Raw genomic sequence first — 20,080 nt, 5'->3', positions numbered from 1 at the left:
CTTCTCTATTGGCACGAGGGTTTTTGGAAGACTAAAGTTAAAGTCCGTGGACAATATCATAGTACCGTGAATGTCGGTTGTCCACAAAACTATTCGGAAAAATTAATAACAAAATTTTATTTATATTTTACTCAGGTAAATGTGCTTATAAGAGAGCTTGTTTATTGTCTTCAGCCTTTCTTCCACACCAACAAAGGTGAAGGGAAAGAAGAGAACAAGAACTAATTGGTAAGAAGAACCTTACTCCTAGAGCTCTCTCTTTCACAATATTTGCTTGCTACTGAGAGGAGGTAGCAACTTTGAGCAAGGACTGAGCATGAATGGGCGACAGATTAGCTTGGCAAAAGCTTTGCCAAGCTTCCTGTTTCTGTTCTTCATTCTCTGTCAATGCTTTGAACATTCCCATCACAATACACCGAGCTGCTTCCCTTGCCTCAGGTAGCCTATCGTTCAACAAATCTGCGGCCATCTGAAGCAATGGAACAATCCCATGTTGCTTCATTTCTTCCAGACCCTGCAGAAGAAAAAATCGCAACCCACCCATGTTAGAATGCATCCGTCCAAGCTCACCGCTCACCACTAGTAGATATTGTCCTCTTTGGCCTTTTCCTTTCGGACTTTCTTTCAAGATTTTTGAAATGCGTCTGCTAGGGAGAGATCTTCACACTCTTATAAAAGAATTGTTTCGTTCTCCTCTTCAACCAATGTAAGATCTCACAATCCATCCCTTTTTGGGGTCCAGCGCGCTCACTGGTACACTGCCCGGTGTCTAGCTTTAATCCAATTTGTAACCGCCTAAGCCCACCGGCTAGCAGATATTGTCCTTTTTAGGCTTTCCTTTTCGGACTTCTATTCTAGCTTTTTAAAAACTTCTGCGAGAGAGAGGTTTCCACACCCTTATAAAGAATATTTCGTTCTCCTCTCCAATCAATGTGAGATCTTACAATCCACCCCTCTTTCGGGTCCAGCGTCTTCGTTGACACACCTGCCGGTATCTGGCACTGATACTATTTGTAACAATCCAAGTCCACAGCTAGAAGATACTGTCCTATTTGAGTTTTTTCTTTCGGACTTCTCCTCAAGATTTTTAAAACATTGTTGCGAGGGAGAAGTTTCCACACTCTTATAAAGAATGTTTCATTTTCTTCTCCAACCGACGTGAGATCTAACCGAAGTAAAGAAGTAGTAAAGAAGTAATTTGTCATCAGTTTTTACCATCTTAGACACACAATCAGAGATTGGAATGGCGGCTTTGGCTCTGACTCTGTGGTTGGAATGGGAAACATATGGGCGAAGTTTCTGGAGCAGAGGCAGAGGAGTCGTGGATTGCACTAGAGCTTTCAGTGCCTTGTCTGCTTCTTCACACACAAACTTTTTGTCTTGAGAAGCTTTGAGAAGTAATTGAAGCAGCTGAGCAACCAAAATCACATATAATCAGTCTCTCAATCAGAACTTGTTCATCCAACATTTCCCTCTAATCTTCCACAAAATTGATAGTTTAGGGTTTAGGGTTCAATCTTCCAGTGCAAAATTGATTGTTTAGGAACAGATATCATTGAACTTCCTATTCAGATATTGATCACAAAAAGAAAATGGTTCGAGGAAATTCAATTGCAAGCTCTCACCAATTGATCAAATGCATTGCTAGTGGATGCGTCGAGCAACCGATCGCCAAACGAGTTAAAAATGTCAGACGAAGCCATGATTGAGGTCTTGATTAAAGCACTTCTAGGGTTTTTCATCGACTTAATCAGCACCGCTATAATTTTCTCTCTGTAATGCAATCGGAAGAAAATTAATCGCCAGAATTTCACCATCCCAATCCACAAACAGAGAATATTCTACTTACAACGAGGACAGCAAGAGATCCGAGTGAAATAGCGCGAGACGCCTAGCATTATTGAGCGATTCGCAGACCTTCACCCAATCTTTCGAATCCAATCCTTCAATGAAATCCTAACACAACAACGAAACAAAAACGAAGATCAGATCTGAAAACAAGCAAGAAATGCAAAAAGAAACGGAAAATGACGAGTACATTAGAATTAGGGTTCGTCAAGGGCTTCAGATTCTCAGAAGAAACATAATCAATGGCGGCGTCTGCAGGAGGAGGAACCGGATTCTGATTCTCATCGTTTCGCTTCTGGATTGGATCCGCCGCCACATTGGTTTGTTTCTTCGGCATTTTTGGCGTAACCAGCGGAACATTATCAATGGATCTGAGAGCCATGGCCATAGCGAGAATGAGAAGAATTGCAGAGATGAGAAATGAAGAGTATCTGTGCTTGAAATTGAAGAAAGTGGAAATTTAAGGCTGTTGGTTGTCTTGTTGCCTTATTAGGTTTCAGAGATTTGAAATTTGAATGTCGCCATTGAAAGAGACGTTGATGTTCTTTCTATAACGGCTCGTTCGCTGAATTTGGGTAATTAGGCGCCATGAAACCAGCGCGTTGGCTTCAATGTGAAACGCCGTCGTTTTTACCACACTTTTTTAGGAAAAAAAATAATATGAAACAAAATGGAAAGCGAATAATAAAAAAAAATTACTTTTCGAGTTTTGGAGGTAAAGAAATCGGTTATTACTTTTATTTTTATTTTATTGAAAAACAATATTTAAAAAATGTAGCAAAAAAATATTTTTACTGTTTTTTTTTTTTCCATTTGTAAAATAAATTTAAAAAACACTTTCATTGTACAAATCCAAATTTTAAAAACACTTTAATGTAAAAATAGTATTAATAAAAATGTTAATTTAACTTGAAAAAAAAAAAACAACAATAGCCACTTTGTATTGTTGATAGATTTAACCATTGCTTAGAACGTTCGTTGTCCGAATCAACTTTAGCTTCCTAGAATAATCCAAAAATCGTACTCGGTTCTTCCTCGATTTTGTTATGAAAATGAGTGATTTGTAAACCCATAATAGTTCTCTCAAGGTCACCGAGCAATTCTTGTGAAGAAACTCTAAACAAGATTCGAACTCCAAATGGCAATTTGGAGCAAATTTCATTAGAGTTTCTTCACAAGAATTGCTCGGTGACCTTGAGAGAACCATTTTGGGTTATCAAATCGAAGAACGGACGAATAATAACGAGCAGTTGATACGATAAAAGTAGAGATTCTTGGGCATATAAATAGAGTAAACTTTCGCATTCACCAGGACAAAAGCTCTCAGTCAAAACAAAGAAACCCAAACTAAACCAAAACAAAAAAGAAAACAGCCCAAACCATTCAAATTCAAATGTCATGAGAACAGGCAAAAATAGTAGAAACTAACAATGCTATATGAAGCATTCTGCTATGAACTTTAGTTTTTTTCAGCACTTGACTTCCTTTAAACCTGGGGCGAGGTATAAAAATGTTGGGTCAGTGGCTCCTTCCTTGTAGTATGCAAATACCATAGAGCTATCGTCATGCATACTCTCCCCGACGAAGCTGCAAAACAACATATTGTATGTTAGGTATCGTTCTAGTGATACAAAAACGCATATTGTATGTTAGGTATCGTTCTAGTGATACAAAAACGCGAACCAAATTGACCACAACAGGTTAGAAGATTTGGTTGGCATAAACCAAGAACACATAGACAACTACTGAAATACTTACAATTGCAAGTCCTTGAGCTTTGCAAGGAGATATTTGGTTGCTCCCTCAATGTTCTTCTTGAATGCCTCTTGTTTCTCCCCTTCCAGTTTAGGTGTCACCAATTTGATGTATTTCTTGATGTATGCAATGAACAACTTCTTGTCCAAGGGAGGTTGCTCCTGGAAACCCAAATTGAAATAAATAAATAAATAAATTCTGCTTGAATGTTTGCATAATCCTTGAACCTTCTTAAGGAGGAGGCATGCCTACCTGAAGCCTGAAGGTATCGACAATGTCGACGACCTTCACTGCCTGATCATCAACACCTTCATCCTCGCCAGCACCTTCAGCAGAAGGGTTGGCACCGATGTCCACATCAACTGCTCCTTGAACGACCCACTGCAATAAATTGTGTAAGAAACTAAAAACTTGGTACCATTAACACAAAAAAAATTGTTCTTAGTGAAAAAAAATTACATTAAACGAAAATAGCTAACCTTTCCATCGACTTCCCAGATCATTCCATTCTCGATTTCTTTGTATGGAAACGAATCCGAGAGAAGCTCATCACCTGATATAAAATTTAAACAAATCCTTCACACAAATTAAAAGAACAGAGTCCAAAAATTTTATGCCAAAAACATCAAATACTCTAGAACACAATCGATTATGAAAAATATACGTCTTCAATCCGCAGAGAGCTCTCTCCAACAGCTAATCAAAAGGAATTTAAACAAATCCTTCACATAAATGGAAAGAAGAGAGTCCAAAAATTTTACACCAATAACATCAAATACTCTAGAACACAATCGATTATGAGAAATATACTACTTCAATCCGCAGAGAGCTCTCTCCCCAACAGCTAATCAAAAGGCTATTACGCATATTTGTAAAATCTTTTATGGTATGAATCAAATTGGTATCAGTTAAACCAAAATCAATTACTCTAAATTATGTACCAGATCCAAACGATATTCAAACAATCCATATAAATCACAAATCCAAAATAACAACAGAAAACCCTAACAGCTCAAAATCCATATCCTATACAAAAATACAGATACTAAACAAAAACATAAATAATCGAAAACTCATAATATCATTACCGGAGAGAAGATCGGTGTAAACCAACATGGTTGCAGAGTAGATTCCCGGATCCCTCTTGAAAATTTATGAGGTGAGGGAGTACGGCAATCAAGAGATGAAGAGGGTTTAATCAATTTATAGGGCAGTCCTTCAAAAACCAAGAAATATAATTTTATTTAAATTCTTATTTTATTCTTTTTATCTTTTCCTTTTTAATATTTGATTTTTTTAAAAAATTTATTTAATATATTTTACCTCCTTAAACATATATATTTTTTCGATAACATTTTTTAAATTTTATTAGTTAAATAAGATTTGATTTTTTGTCAGAGTTGGGTGAAAATTTCCTTACATTAACCCTTAATTAATCATTTTTATTTTTTTTAATATTATAAAATTTTAATTATTTATGATATATCTTTAACAAAGTTAGAAAAGAAAAAACTTATTTTATTATTTTATTGAAAATAAATTAAATAATTTTTATGATAATAAAATTAAGATAAAAAATCCAATAAAATTTATTGATTTAACATATTTGATAATTTTTTTTTTCATTCTCTACTATTCTTTTGGATAATATATATTTTTTTAATTTATTGGTTAAATAAGATTTGATTTTATTTTCAGAATCTTTTAGTAAATATTTGCTTATATTAACTTTTAATTAATCAGTTAATTTTTATTTTATTATTTATGATATATCTTTAACAAAATTAAAAAAGAAAAAACTTATTTTATTATTTTATTGAGAATAAATTAAATAATTTTTACTATGATAAAATTAAGATTAAAAAATTATTAAAATGTCATTCTTATAGTTTAGATTCTATTGGATGACATTTTTGAATAAATAAAAACCAATAAAATTTATTGATTTTTATTAACATATTTGATAATAATAATAATTATTATTATTATTATTTGTTTTTTCATTATCTCTAATATTTTAAATTAAAATAAGTTTTTAATATATATTTTAGAAATAAAATTATAAAATAATACTTTTTTTATATTTTTTTTTAAAAATTAAAAACAAAATAAATAAGAAAGAAAAAAAATTAATTCTTTTTACATAATTTTTAAAATATTAAAATAATTTCGGTGATTCTGCAAGAAGCAGGACAAGAACAAATAAATATCTGTATAAACAGCCCCCACACAACTTCAATTTTCTTACAGACGCCGGCGCCGGCGCCGCCGGCGTCGGCAGCAGGAGGAGAAGGAGAAGGAGGATTCGCCACCGCCGATGGCGCCGACAGTAAAATAAATAACTGAACAAAAATGGCCTGAAACCCAGAAGTTAAGAAACTAGGGCAAAGCAAGAAATCGAGATTTCACATTCCATTCCGCCGTGCCCTGTTTTTCAGGCGGCATACATTTACACAGTACAAGAAAAAATTCCGGCAAAGGAAAATAAAAAAGTTCAAGGAGTAGCGGAAGAGACAGATCTAACAACCGATTTCAGTCGCCGGAATCATCGTCGCCGCCGAAGATGGAAATCCGGTTATAGAGGAGAAACAGAATGAGGAGGAGGAAGAGAGCAACGCCGACGGGGGAGCCAGTGACGCGGTGGATGGAGTCGGGTTCGCTGGTGGAGAAGATGGCGGAGACGACGGAGCCGCGATCGGAGGAGAGAAACTGAATGGTAAGAAGGAGGAGGATAGGGAGGAGGAGGAGGCCGAAGGGACTGAGGAGGTCGGAAATGGCTTCGGTGATGGCCTCGCCGTGGTCGCCGAGGAAGAAAGGGACGAGAATGACGGTGGCGACGACCACCGCCAGTATAACGCCGTGTGGAGCTCCGCCTTGCCGTTCTTCTATCATTTCCCTCCACTTTCACTCCGTTTCTTGATTCTGGTTTGAATTTAATATCAGAGACGGAACAAAAACCAATAAATTTTACATTTTTCAAAATTAAAAATTTAAATATTAATATAAAGTAATTTTTATTTCCATTTTATTTATACTTTATTTAAAATTTGTCTCCTTAAAAGTAATTTTAAACTTATTATAATCAATATTTATGTAATATTAAAAATTGAAAGATGATAAAAACAATTTATATTTTAAGATGAATTTTCTAAAAAGAATAAATCTTTTAAATGGAAACAGGTAGGGTTTTGTGGGTTTGCATTGTTCTTTGAAAAAAATAAATAAAGTTAGTCAATATTTGAAATTAAGGTTGAAATAAATAAATAAATAAATATTCAAATTTAATTATTATTGAAAATATGAAAATTTAAAGGTTTATGGGACAATAATTATATATGAAAAAGCTAGGCTTATTTTAATATTAAAATATATAATTAAAATAAATAAAAACAAATATAAAGTTATTATATATGGGGTGTGGGGTTGAAATTTCACGACTTTTGAAACCAGTTTTTAATAGAAGGACAATAATGTAATTTAATTCTACACGCAATCCTCTATTTTGCTACGTTCCCATTTTGCCCCTCTATTTTTCTTCAAATTACTCCTAATTGCTCTTTTTTTTTTTTTTTTTTTTTTTTTTTTTTTTTTTTTTTTTAAATGAATTTGAGCTGATTGGCTCATTGAACAAGACTATGGGTCCTCAAACCTCACCTGCCATGATGGTAATTTGTGTAGTATTTTTATTATTATGAGTCGTACGCTATGCTTTGGATGTTTACGAGAGATCCTGACAATTAAGATTGCATCTAATATGTCAAATGTGAATCGTGGTGTGATTCAATTGGATGATGTTAAGATCTTTTATGTAACGGCCTAAACTTACCCTAATAAAGAATGGTTCGTTCCCCTATCCAACCGAGGTGGGATCTCACAATCCACCTCTTCCTTCAAGGCCCAACGTCCTTATTGGCACTCGTTCTCTTCTCCAATCGATGTGAGATCTCACAATTCATCCCCTTTAAGACCCAGCATCCTCGCTGACACTCGTTCTCCTCTCTAATTGATGTGGGATCTCACAATCCACCACCTTCGGAGCCTAGCATCCATTGGAACTCGTTCCTCTCTCCAATGAAGGTTTTATCAAACCATAAGAACAAAAGTTTACTTTTTTTTCTCAACCATCGTTACCAAATTTGTAACTTCGACCCTTATTAATCTGTCTCCATATAGCATAAGTAGAAAGAATAACACGAACATGGAATTTAAACCGTAATTTATATATCAGAACAAAAATTTGAAAATCCAAAAAAGATTGATGATATGATAATACACAGCTTCACAGCATCCAGGAAGAACAATATCAGGTTTTCCATTCCAAAACTGACTTATTTTGTTGAATTTGACTTCATATACAATTTCATAGATACGCATTCAAACCAGTAAAGAAAAATCTATATAAACACAAACTAGATGGTTTAAAGCTGAAGTTCCTGATGCAGCAACATTCTCAGAGTTCCTTCCTTCTTTAACGTGTAATAGATATGCTGTGTTGGTATGAATCAAACAAAATATACCACTCCTTGTTGCTACAGTATGGAAGTTCATAAACTTTCTTATATCTTCTGCTAGATGGGGATCCAGCCCTGCCCATTTCAGCCATTACAGAGAGTAAGGATTTCTACCAGCAGAGAAGAATCAATCTTGGATAGAGATCAGAGATTATGAACAATGGAGAAAACGAGGCAAGCGAGGAAGAAACGAGGTAGGAATAGAAAACACTTCTGAACAAAGAGATCCGAGTGTGAGTGGAAAGGGAAAAAGGAAAAACCCAAGAGATATGTAAAAAAGAGGTCCGTACGCCTGTACCTAATCCTAAATAGAATGTAAGGACGTAGGGATCCATATGTAAACACAGGATCTATTTAAATACGCTCGGATGACCCTTTCTCTAACCTAGCCCTATTCCAGTTTGACCCGGTATGGAATGAACTTATAATCATGGAATCGAAAATCAATGGCGTAGAAGAGATACGAGTGAGTGAAATGAAAAGGAGAATGACACTGTGAGATCTTACATCGATTGGGGAGGAGAATGAAACATTCTTTATAAGGGTGTGGAAACCTCTCCTAGCAAACGCGTTTTAAAAACTTTGACGGGAAACCCGGAAGGGAAAGTCCAAAGAGGACAATATCTGCTAGCGGTGGGCTTGGACTGTTACAGACACGCTATTGACTTGTTTATGAAACTTCTTACTCTCGGGTTGGAAATAAAGAGAATTCAAAAGTTTGAATTAGTTATTTTAGATAATAACAGTAATGATATTCAAAGGGGCATCAATTACCTTAATTTTGCCCGTCTCTGTGCCACAAAGAACCATGTCATTGGCTGTAAGCAGACATGTTATCCTGCTACTAGCTGAAACTCTCCCCACTTTGTGCTGTGCCTTTCTCAACCATATCTACTTTTTCAATAATGAACTCATGAAAACCATGATCATAACATAGAGATTACACATTATTGTTCGAGAAAATACACGTCGATGATTACCTGAATGCTGCTTACTGAAGATTTACAGATTATGTACACGAAATCTTCAACGACACTCATCGCTTGCACGACGTCTCCTTTACCAGTTACAATATTCATTTTGGGCTTTTCATGTCTTCTCCAGTTCTGCATTTATTCCAACAATTAGTGGATGTTTATGGTATAATGGTTGAGAATTGTTGGGGTTGGAGTCCCACGTCAGCTAATTAAGGGGTTGATCATGAGTTTATAAGTAAGAAAAATATTTCCATTGGTATGAGGCCTTTTGGGGAAACCAAAAGTAAAGTCATGAGAGCTTACGCTCAAAGTGGACAATATCATACCATTATGGAGGTTCGTGATTTCTAATAATAATTGTTCTAGCTACGGTAATTGTTCTACCTGAAATAACGAGCCTTGAACTATTGAACTAGCACAAAAAAGCCAGTCCTTGTACACAGCAAGTGAGTTGATAGCCTTGTGGTGCATCATCATCCAACTTTTAGAAGGTGGCTTGATCTCTTGTTCCCATTTGTTGGTCACAGAAAACTCCTAATTACAACAGGTTTTCTTTAGTGGATGTTTATTATGGAGTTTTTCTGGGACAAAAGGGGGGAACAAACTAACCTGTATGCTCGAATCGGTGCAGCCTGCGTAAACTCTTCCTTGAACCACCTTCATGCACTTCAAATTCTTACTCTTGAAAAGAACTTTTGTTGTTCTTGATGCATCAATCACCTAGAACATAATAGTATGTATAGTTCAAATGAAAAATTCCAAAATCAGCATGTTTCAGACATTATTCTATTTAGTTTGCTGATATTTTGGATAAGCGCATGTAACGGTGCGTAGTTAATCTTTGCAGTCGTTTCCTTCGTAATTATACTGCAATCTAAGTGATAATATTATCATCACCTTCAAGCCATGGCCATGTGTAATTGCAAAGATTATTTGTCCATATGCCCCTAAATGTTGGATTTGTTCCTTGGACTCTATGACTTCGATGCACTCCAATCTTCCCTGGATCATTTTCCAAACCTGTATAAACAAGAAACAGCTTATTCAACCTTCTACTACTGCCCATCCACATTAAGCTAAATGTTATCACGGCAGCATTAGCGACATACTCGAATAGTTTTATCGGAAGATCCGCTTAGAAGACTCTCCCCAGATTCAAAATGCGAAAAACATGTTACTGCTTTTCTATGCTTCTTTATGTCCCATAGAAGTGATGCCGATTGTCCCTTGATGTTCCACACCTATAGTTATGCACACAGGTCATGTTTTCAATTTTGTGGTAGAAAAATATTTCTTTCCCCATTGCTTTTACTGAAATGACAACTATTTGTTAACATCTCAAACGTGTTTATTGAAGCCCACTCTTATTTTCTTCACCTTAATTGAACCATCTGAGTATCCACCGAAAAGAAGACCTTTGTAAAAGATGAGGGCACATACAGCTCCACTGCTGTTGAAACCCAGCTCTAGAACTTGCGTGTGCACGCACGAAATTCGCTGCTCTTACAATTTGAAGGATGTTAGAAAGGCAAACAATGAAATCTGTCAATGATTGTAATTACAAAAAGTATATTTAAATAGCTTTCAGTAATTCATTGAATCGTTTTTTTCGATGATGAAGCTCTTTCACTTACTGAATTATTGGGCATAAGATAATCTGCTACTTGATGCAACTCTTCTGCCATCCAAGTTATATGCGAAAGACGTCTTAGTGACTCACGAACTCCTTCAGAGAAATTAGTAAGCTTTTGCATCCCTATACATAAATGTGCATTGAGAATCAGTGTAGTCGCTCGAGGACATTTCAAATCATTGCATGACTTTCCATTGAGCATGTTATTTAGAAATTCTGTAACAGGGAGGCACTGTACCCTCTATCACTTGGCAATCGAACATGCATCTTAGAAAATGTATTACCTTTTCCAGACGTATAGTTGAAGATGCAGAGACATGCCAGAAGCCTTTCTTCGAGTTCTACTCCGGGATGCAAGAACAGCTCAATTCTACTGAGTAAGATCTCACAAGCAGAACATCTAATGCTACTTGGACTCTTTGCAATCTCACATCCAAGCCATGCAATTGTTGTCAAACAGTCCCTAGAAACCTTCTTTATGTTGCTCTTTAAACCCTTTTCTAAAGCATGAAAGACGGGTTCCCCGATACAGATGATGTTTCTGGCCATCAAACTGCACCATGAGTCCATGCCAGGATCCTACAAGTTCATTTAATGTTGTAAGGTCGAACAGTATAATGCAACCAGTTATACTATTCTTGACGCTCACCTGCAAGCTTTGGTCTAGCCAATTGAACGATTTGATCATGTTCTGATGATCAGTACTCAAACCAACTTTTTTAAGCAACCATGCAACTGTGTATGGTTCTCCTGTCCAAGCAAACGTTCCACCAAGAGTTGACAAAATCGATGCAGACAACAGCTGCATAGCAGAGGTTTCTTCGCATGCCACTGACCTGAGAAGGACATGTACAGCCTCTTCTTTTAAGAAGCTCGTTGTGGAACCGTTGTCCTGTAGATATACATTCTAGGGTTGTCAACTGAAACTAAATTGGACAAACCACACAATCAAATTAAACACTTACCAGTACAAGTAATTGAATCAATAAATTTGCAGCCAAAAGTTGATATTCAGTTTGCAAATGATTGACACAAAGCATTAGTATGTGAATGATGTCATTTCCCCCTTCATTCTTAATCCTTTGCAACAAGCTAATGGCAGAAGACCTAAACAAGAGAGTCAGAATTGTATTAAAAAAAACTGTTTCCGGTAAACAACTTAATTTCGATATAAGGTTGCGTCGAAAATAAAAGGAACTCATGCAAGTCTAAACTGGCCAGTGTGAGATTTTTTTTTTTTTTTTGAAAAGGGACACTGTGAGATTTATCCTTGTTCACTTCATAAGTCCAATGACCCTAAAATATATCATGAATCAACTAATGATACAAAACAAGTATATATTTTCTTCATTAACGATTTGAGGTAGTTCTAAACAGTTGTAGTAGAACGTGAAAGAACGCGATCGGTGCATTTGTTCATACCTAGGAACACGAAGGATTTCATTGAATACTTGAAGTGTGATATGTACTGCTTCCTTCTTATCACTTTGTAAGAGACAGAGAAATGGAGCCACTGAGATGAATTTTGATATATAGCTTCTGCACTCTCCATCAAGTTGCATGCATTTTACAAGAATACTGCCTAGAGACACCAATCCTTCCACATTGTTGGTTCTTGCAACTTCTAGAAGCCCACAAAGAACACTTGGTGAGCTGATTTCTACCAAATGCATCTTATTTGTGTCCTCGTCAAACGCAGTTACCATTACTTCAATGATCATCATTGATGCTGCAGGAGGAGTCAACAAAAGTGGTGGTGACCAAGTATTATAACATCTTGAGGTGCTTATGATCTCCACCAGAACAGGTAGAAGCTCTAAGGACTTGATTTCCCTTGGGGATGGACTGATGAGGTAGATAAGAATTGCAGCCTCATGAACATTCTGTTTTAGAGCAGTAGCCAAATCACATAACTGTAAACCCTTCTTCTTGATATCTTCTATAACCGAATTGTTCTCGGAAATTATAGTTGTGAGCAGAGAAACTGATGCCCTTATAACCTTTTCCTCTTTAGAAGTTGAAATGCCTGTCACCAATTGATCCATTATCAAATCCTTTAACATGGTGTATTGTACTCCCGTTTTGTTATTCAACATTTTGTAAACCGTTGAAACTTCCACGGCATACTCGTCATCGTAGTTTCCTAATCCTTCTGAGAAACATAATCTTGAAATCGCTTTCTCTACGAGTCCCAATATTTCACTCTTTGAATCTTTTCTGCTATTTGCATGATATAATTTCCCTTTAGCACTATTCTGCTTACTAATCTGACAGGTCGAACCCTGACCGAGCGCTAAAGGTAAAGCACTATCAAAAGTCTGTAATTTGCATGGGTTTACTAACAATTCTTTTGGTTCACTATCTTCAAAACAACTTTGGAGGATCTGAGGTTCTAGGTCTTTTTGTTCTTCGCTACATAACTTGTAATCATTGAATTTGTTTGAAATGGATTTCATCATGTTTGCTTCAATGTAATGTTCCTGCACCCTACTTAGAGAAGCACTGGTCAATGATATCAAACTCTGTTCTGTGTCAGATTTGGAGCGAGCATAACGCAGCTTCCTGTAAAGTCAGCGCATAAAAGATTCAGTTATATGGTCGAGATTTGATATAAAAGGACAGTCAAGTATAATAAGCATAAGCATTCTTGACCGAACTGATAAAAGTTTTCCGGCATGTCTTCTTGTGCGCTTCTCTTAGAGTGATTAGTGTAGTTCATACCTGCCTGGCAAATAGAAAAATTAGTAACATACTGACATCATGGAAGACAATAACAAATTGGGTTTGAACAATAAGAAAGCAATAGAATTGGGGCAGGAGTATGGACAAACCTCAAAATCACTTTCACTTTCGGAATCGTTCATTGATGAGAATAATGAAGTTGGTGAACCGAGATGGGAATCCTTCAACAGGTCTCCAATGAACTTGGTACTAGAATCTCTCCAGAATCCCCCATCATTTAATTGAGGTTCTGGGATGAGACCCAAATTTTTTCCGGAATTCCCCAATTCTTCACATCGTGGAACATCTTGCGACGTGTTTGTTTTATCTTGAAATACATCAATATGATCAAGTGGCGATATAATGTCATACTGGATTCAGTTTCCCAACATAAAAGGCAAGAGAGAGAGTGAGGAAGTATTAATCATAGAACCCAACTAATAGAATGAAACTAGAGATGGGGTCTTCCTGAGCAACCTTCAATACTTACATGGGAAACAGTTGGCTGGGCAAGCCCGCAATCAATTGCCTTTGAATCTTCAATCCTGGAAAATGAGCCGTGCCTATTTAGAGCAAGGAACGTGTATTAGCTCCAGAGACAATGAAATTTGTACACTTAGTAATGCAACTTTTGCTAGTACTGATGCAAGCAATGATAGACAACAATGTGAAGCAACGTTCAAAGAAAGCCAAAATGAGAAGAGATTGCATCACGAAGTTCTTAATACTTGAATTTTCTTGCAGCCATTCCTATAATGGAACTGAGACCTCTCCTCTATCTGTCTCTGATATGGTATGATTTTCTCCCTTGTTTTCTACTTCAGGAGATTAATGAGTATGAATTTCAAATGCAAGTCAATCCGAGCATAACTTAGTGAATAAGACACCAATTATTATTCCAAACGATCAGGCCATCTGACCATGAGCAATATAAAGATCGTACATACAGTAAGCATTTCTCAAAATGATTGTGTAGTTAGCATCGAATCAGTTGGTAAGATGTTGCATAAACGAGTATCGTCGTAGTAACACGAGCACTGTGCAAAATTCAGTAAACATTCAAATCGATATATACCGAGTCAGGATAGATTTATATTCCTTAGAAATTTACCCCAGACTTACAAGGAATGTGATCCATCTTCAGAAGAAAACATACTGCTGCTTCCCTGCTGCTGCCACTGGTGAGTCTCTCCGTATGACATAACCTGATAATACATTAGCCAGTCCTTGTATTTTCTAGCTACCTGTCTTACAGTTGATTCACCAAAATCACCCTCGCCAAATTCTACACAAGAATCGGACCTCATACTTGTACAATTTTCTTGCCTCGAACATGTAGCAAAAGAAAGAAGAAGGCTGTAGCAAAATTCTTGAGCAAACTCGGTGAGAACCAATCTTGGAGAAACCAGCAGGGATTGAAGGAAGTGCAGAGCAACCTGCCACTCGTCCCCTTGAAGATTCTTGACCAGGGAAAGATAGAAGTAAGAGCAGCAAACTAAATAACGATTATCCATTCCTGACGTCTCACCATGCTCGTCAAGCAGTGCTGGGACCTGAAGCATTTGTTCAGCAGTTTGAAGTTTAGTGGCCCTCACTTCAGAACTGCTCGTTTGAACTGCATCTTCAATGTTCTCAACACCCCAGTAAAGATTTGAAATGATGGATTGTTCCAAGAATTCAAAATACTCGTGTTTATGGTTTCTTAGCTTGGATATACATCTCAATTTGACAGCAGTTCTAGCCTCAGCATTGCTCAAGAATTCATGAATATACTGATTGATAGAGACAACAAGACCCCTTATGGAGTTCAGGTCCAGTCGCGCATTTTCACAAACACCTGGTGGGCATTGAGTGGAAGAAGAGGAGGAAGCAGTAGCCATGCAGCTTATGGACATGGCGGTCTCATGAAGAACACAAAATGAACTGAAACAAGAAACCAGGGAGATTAAAATCTATCACAGTTGCAGAGAATTGGAGGCCGGGAACAATTTCCCGTGACAATTCCAGCCAAAATCCAAAAGTTCTTAATTGGGCCCTCACAAATTTCCTTCCTGCTACAGACAAACTGTTGACCTTCGCTTCCATGATGGGTAGGGAGGATTAGGGAAGAAGAAAAACAGCCAACATTTCCTGGTTCTCACTTGGCTTCACTCGATCAATAAATTACCATTCGGATTTGGCATCATATGATCGTGAATCTAAAACACTGTTCTAAATTCCAAATCATTATTTAAAACAACAACCAAGTGAAGAACACTAACCTTCCGTCCTGTATCCAAAGATTTGCGTTTATAAAAAGCACCCAGCAGCTCGATTTCCAAGAAGATCCAAGTCAGCTGCTCTGTTTTTTTCTAGAACCAGAAAGAAACAGTGAAATGGTTAAAAGGGTAGAGTGGATGGAGGGATTGGGAAAGGGGAATGAGAGAAAAAGACAAGAGGACTGAGCTTTGATGGCTAATCTCTGTGCCATTTTCTTGTCTGAATGTGCGCTCATTTGGCTGTCATGAAAGGGAAAGTACATGAAAGCAGCCACGCTGCGCTCTGCTGCTATTACAAACATTGTCTTGTTATCTTCATGTTCTTTTAAATTCTTGCATCATTTTATATTTCTAAATTGGAATTTTCTTATATTATATATATTTTTCTTAAAATAAGGTATTTTGAATATAAAATAAATATAAATATAAATATTTATTTATTTTTTTGTCAATATTCTAAATTTATTAAAATATGAAAAATTAAACCAATAATACTTTGGATAAATAAAATATTTATTTATTATCGTAAAATAATATTATATCCACAATTTAGTTGATATTAATGTCTTAATCAATTAAACTATGTTAAATGTTTATTTCGACTGAAAATAAAGATTATTCAAATTCGAAATAAATATATGAAATTGTATCATTGCACAAAAAAAAAATTATTATTATTATTATTGTTTTATTTATTTTTTTTTTAATAAAAAATATTAATTTAAAATACTATATTTAAATTTTATTAAAAGTATAAATGATTAAAATGGAATATAGCCCAAAAGAATATGAGTTAAAATAGTAAAGTGAGTGGGATGTAAAATGGACGGTGGAGATTGGATTAGAGATAGAGGTAGGAGAAGGGTGGGGCCCACTGAATGTCACGGGTGCAAAATTATATGTTATACTGTTTAGGGCAAATTTTCCAAACTCACATGCAAAGCCCCATTTTGTCTCGTTTTAGTATGGATGAAAAGACATTTTTGTCCCTACTTCTCCCCCTCTAGCCTCTACGCTTCAATCAAACCCTAACCACTCCCGATCGAATTATTATAATCACGTCTTTAAATTTTTAATTTCAATCTCGAGACAAATAATTGTTTTAATTTCTTATATTGGAGGTGGAGATCGAACCATTAGCCATTATGGTGGTAATTGGTACTTTGTCTTTTGTCTCGTGAGCTATGTTCAAATTGACTTGTAACTTCTTATTTGTTGTATAGGAACCTACCATTGGTTAACCACTTTTGTCATATATGTAATGTGCACGAAACGAAAGTTTCAATCCAACATATATGCAAGATCAAGACATATGCCACACGAGTTTAATTGAGGATCGCATACCCTCTCGTCTCGGGAGTTTTACACCATAGCTTAATCAATAAGTACACCTCACCCACGAGAGCAACCTCTTGGGCTGACATCGTAACACGAGTGATAAGATCTCTAAGCATAACTGAGCTCTAACTCGTTGCCTTCCTCGGGAAATTTTCTTTAGATACAATCGAAAACATAATTGTAAGTTCAACAACCTCGAACGAAAAAGAAAATATATATCTCATATGGTCGAACCATGATCTATTGGTACATTGGGCCAAATTAGGAAACAGAGCAAGAGGGCAAGCCTGGGCCAGCGTTGAATACCCATAGGCCCATGTGTACACTGACCGGTTGCTGTCTCCGGTATTGGGCCCAATCCACCCTCTCCGGTTTATTACGTCAGCAACAGTAACCTAAACATTATCATCCTTATTATTCCTTATTTATATATTAAAATATAATTTAATTAAATAATAAATTCAACCTAATAAAAAATAATTAAAATTAAATAAAATTAGTGTATAGTCAACGTCTCCCTACCCGATAGTTATATGCAGTAAGCCGTTGTTGTCTTTTGCTTACATTCTCATATAACACCAATTTCAATTTCTCAAAACTCTCTGCCTCTTTTCTTAAACTTTATTTTTGAACAGGGCCAGAGGCTCGAGCATACGTCGCTTGGTCGTTTAACTCATTTGCTGCTGAGAAGTGAGTGCCGAGTGCGACTGTGACATATCCTTCGATGTGTTCGACATTGCCCTCTCTAGAGAGTTCGATGAGGTTATGCTCGAGTAGAACTACCACCTTGTAGCACATTAAATTCCCGACAATATATTAACCTTGATCGAAAGTTCAAAAATTCTAAACGATATATTATAATTAGAATCACCGAAATTACTAACATTTAAGAGTTAATTAAGGGGGAAAAAAAGAAGATGAAGAGGAGAGAAGTTTAATTGAGGATATGAAATAATTATTATTATGTACAAATTAGGAGAAAAAAATGTAATTTATCCACAAAAAAAAAAAAAAAAAAAAAAAAAAAAAAAAACGTGACACAGACGAAGCTCCCCCATGTGCGGGGTTGAAGGATCCAACGGCTGATGTGACAAGAACGGGGAGGGAAATGCACGGATAAGATCCTCTGTCATTGCCACGTCGTTTCAGTGGCCCACCATATTACTTTAAATAATACACGCTAAACCAATGACATGACCCCACGTGTCTAATTGGTCAAAATACACGCTCTTACCTTCACTGATTCAGTCAAACAGTTGTTACATTAATTTAGTATGTTTTTATGTTTTTTTAAAGATAATTATTTGATTTCCTTGTTGGATCTAAGATTTTTTTTAATATATTTATATTTAAGTTCATAGCGGGTTGGGTTAGATATTTTGTCGGCTTTGGTCGGGTTGAGTTTTTTAAAAATTAAAAATTCGAGTTGGTTCACGAGTTGAGATTCCATTGATCGGGTTAACCCAACTAACCCAAAAATATGGTTACAACCTTACTCTGTCTTATATGATTATTATGAAAATTAAGAATATTTGACGTTTGTAATGGATGCTAGTGATGCATTGTAACTTTTCAAATATTTAATATTTTAGTTTTATAATATTTTAATTATTAATACAATCCTGTATTTAGATAACTAAAATTTAAATATGTAAATTGACGGGTTACGTCAATATTAGCTATCGTTCAGACTCAATAATTAAAATATTAAAATTTCAGTTTTACAGATATATCCGACATCAAAATTAATTGAAGTAATTTATTATGACAATAAAAAACAATTTTTTTCAACACTACGACAACAAATATTCAAGTTTGATAATTTTGACACGTATGTTTACTAAAAACACCGTTAAATAATTTCTCTCCGAACAATATTGGGATATTTTTATATAAATTATTATTATTATTATTATTATTATTATTATTATTATTATTAAATCATGAATTGTAATTATACATAATTTACGGGTTTTTTTACAAAATTTCGAAAAAGAAAGGGTAAGGGACGAAATAAATATGGGACATAAATGGAAGGCGCCCCTATTAGAGGGAAGGGGATGAGGTCCGTGACAAAGAAGATTGTAGCATTAATATATGAGAGCATGTCAGACCTCATCAATATACACTAATACAACACAATACCTTACCATGCCAATAAAATGGTCGTGGGAATTACCTATCAGATCTAACCGTGCGGTCCGTGTCTAATTCAATGAGACTGCGATAACGTGACCAATTCAAGTTCGAGTCGTCGTGTGAACTACCAATCAGACCCGACCGTACGGTTCGTGACATATGTTCCTTGACTCAACCAAACAGTTAAACCCCAACTATGCAATTTGTGACATATGTTCCTGTAACAACTCAGATCCATCGCGACTTAGGTTAGAGTCGTCTTGTGAACTACCAGTTAGACCCGACGTGCAATTTGTGACATATGTTCCTGTAACGGCCCATATTGTCTCTTTGGGCTTTCCCTCAAGGCTTTAAAACGCGTCTACTATGGGAAGGTTTCCACATTCTTATAAATGGTGGTTTGTTCTCCTCCCCAACCAATGTGAGACATCACAATCCACTCTTTCCTTCCTCTAATCGATGTGGGACCGCCCCCAAATCCACTCCCCTTTGGGGCCCAGCTTCCTTATTGGCACACGGCCTTGTGTCTACTCCCCTTCAGAGAACAGCGAGAAGGCTGGCACATCGTACGATGTCTGACTCTAATACCATTTGACCTTTCCCTTTCGAGCTTCCCCTCAAGGCTTTAAAACGCGTCTGCTAGGAGAAGGTTTTCACACCCTTATAAATGGTGGTTTGTTCTCCTCCCCAACCAATGTGGGACATCACAATCCACCCCTTCGGGGCGGGCTCAGCGTCCTCCCTGGTACTCTTTCCTTTCTCTAATCGATGTGGGACCGCCCCCAAACCCACCCCCCTTTGGGGCCCAGCGTCCTTATTGGCACACCGACTTGTGTCTACCCCCCTTTGGAGAACAACGAGAAAGCTGGCACAACGTACGATGTCTGGCTCTAATACCAT

The 20,080-nt window shown here is 36.4% G+C and overlaps 4 protein-coding genes across 5 annotated transcripts; all 4 read right to left on the bottom strand.

Annotated features, from left to right (window-relative positions):
- Positions 1-90: 90 nt before the first annotated feature.
- On the bottom strand, positions 91-2,381 carry LOC111791196 (uncharacterized). Its single transcript, XM_023672447.2, has 5 exons — positions 2,039-2,381; positions 1,850-1,956; positions 1,626-1,773; positions 1,216-1,410; positions 91-514 (listed from the first exon to the last, which is right to left on the bottom strand). Exons 1-5 carry the CDS (start codon positions 2,234-2,236, stop codon positions 278-280), a joined length of 885 nt encoding a protein of 294 aa, XP_023528215.2. The 5' UTR covers positions 2,237-2,381; the 3' UTR covers positions 91-277.
- Positions 2,382-3,129: 748 nt separating this feature from the next.
- LOC111789716 (translationally-controlled tumor protein homolog) lies at positions 3,130-4,846 on the bottom strand. Its single transcript, XM_023670386.2, has 5 exons — positions 4,692-4,846; positions 4,083-4,156; positions 3,856-3,984; positions 3,607-3,764; positions 3,130-3,435 (listed from the first exon to the last, which is right to left on the bottom strand). The coding sequence occupies exons 1-5, from the start codon at positions 4,717-4,719 to the stop codon at positions 3,318-3,320; spliced, it is 507 nt and encodes a 168-aa protein (XP_023526154.1). The 5' UTR covers positions 4,720-4,846; the 3' UTR covers positions 3,130-3,317.
- A 952-nt stretch (positions 4,847-5,798) lies between these two features.
- LOC111791239 (uncharacterized) lies at positions 5,799-6,543 on the bottom strand. The gene has a single exon (XM_023672502.2). The coding sequence runs from the start codon at positions 6,493-6,495 to the stop codon at positions 6,136-6,138; it is 360 nt and encodes a 119-aa protein (XP_023528270.1). The 5' UTR covers positions 6,496-6,543; the 3' UTR covers positions 5,799-6,135.
- A 1,261-nt stretch (positions 6,544-7,804) lies between these two features.
- On the bottom strand, positions 7,805-15,978 carry LOC111790133 (Transducin/WD40 repeat-like superfamily protein). Of its 2 annotated transcripts, none has more exons than XM_087122429.1 (18): positions 15,707-15,978; positions 14,568-15,368; positions 13,936-14,008; positions 13,556-13,816; positions 13,382-13,449; positions 12,147-13,286; positions 11,690-11,831; positions 11,374-11,616; positions 11,009-11,303; positions 10,726-10,847; positions 10,469-10,588; positions 10,201-10,332; positions 9,989-10,111; positions 9,701-9,811; positions 9,476-9,625; positions 9,095-9,220; positions 8,889-9,005; positions 7,805-8,189 (listed from the first exon to the last, which is right to left on the bottom strand). In XM_087122429.1, the coding sequence occupies exons 2-18, from the start codon at positions 15,338-15,340 to the stop codon at positions 8,172-8,174; spliced, it is 4,014 nt and encodes a 1,337-aa protein (XP_086978555.1). In that variant the 5' UTR covers positions 15,341-15,368; positions 15,707-15,978; the 3' UTR covers positions 7,805-8,171. The 2 variants fall into 2 exon arrangements, with proteins under 2 accessions (XP_086978555.1, XP_086978554.1); XM_087122428.1 differs by having other exon boundaries at positions 15,486-15,977.
- Positions 15,979-20,080: the final 4,102 nt, after the last annotated feature.

Source organism: Cucurbita pepo, chromosome 3 (genome assembly GCF_057944985.1).
Source record: "Cucurbita pepo subsp. pepo isolate OVF chromosome 3, ASM5794498v1, whole genome shotgun sequence".
Classification (NCBI taxonomy): Eukaryota; Viridiplantae; Streptophyta; class Magnoliopsida; order Cucurbitales; family Cucurbitaceae; genus Cucurbita; species Cucurbita pepo.
The sequence above is the reverse complement of the archived record's forward strand: the minus strand, read 5'-3'. Positions and strand labels throughout refer to the sequence as shown.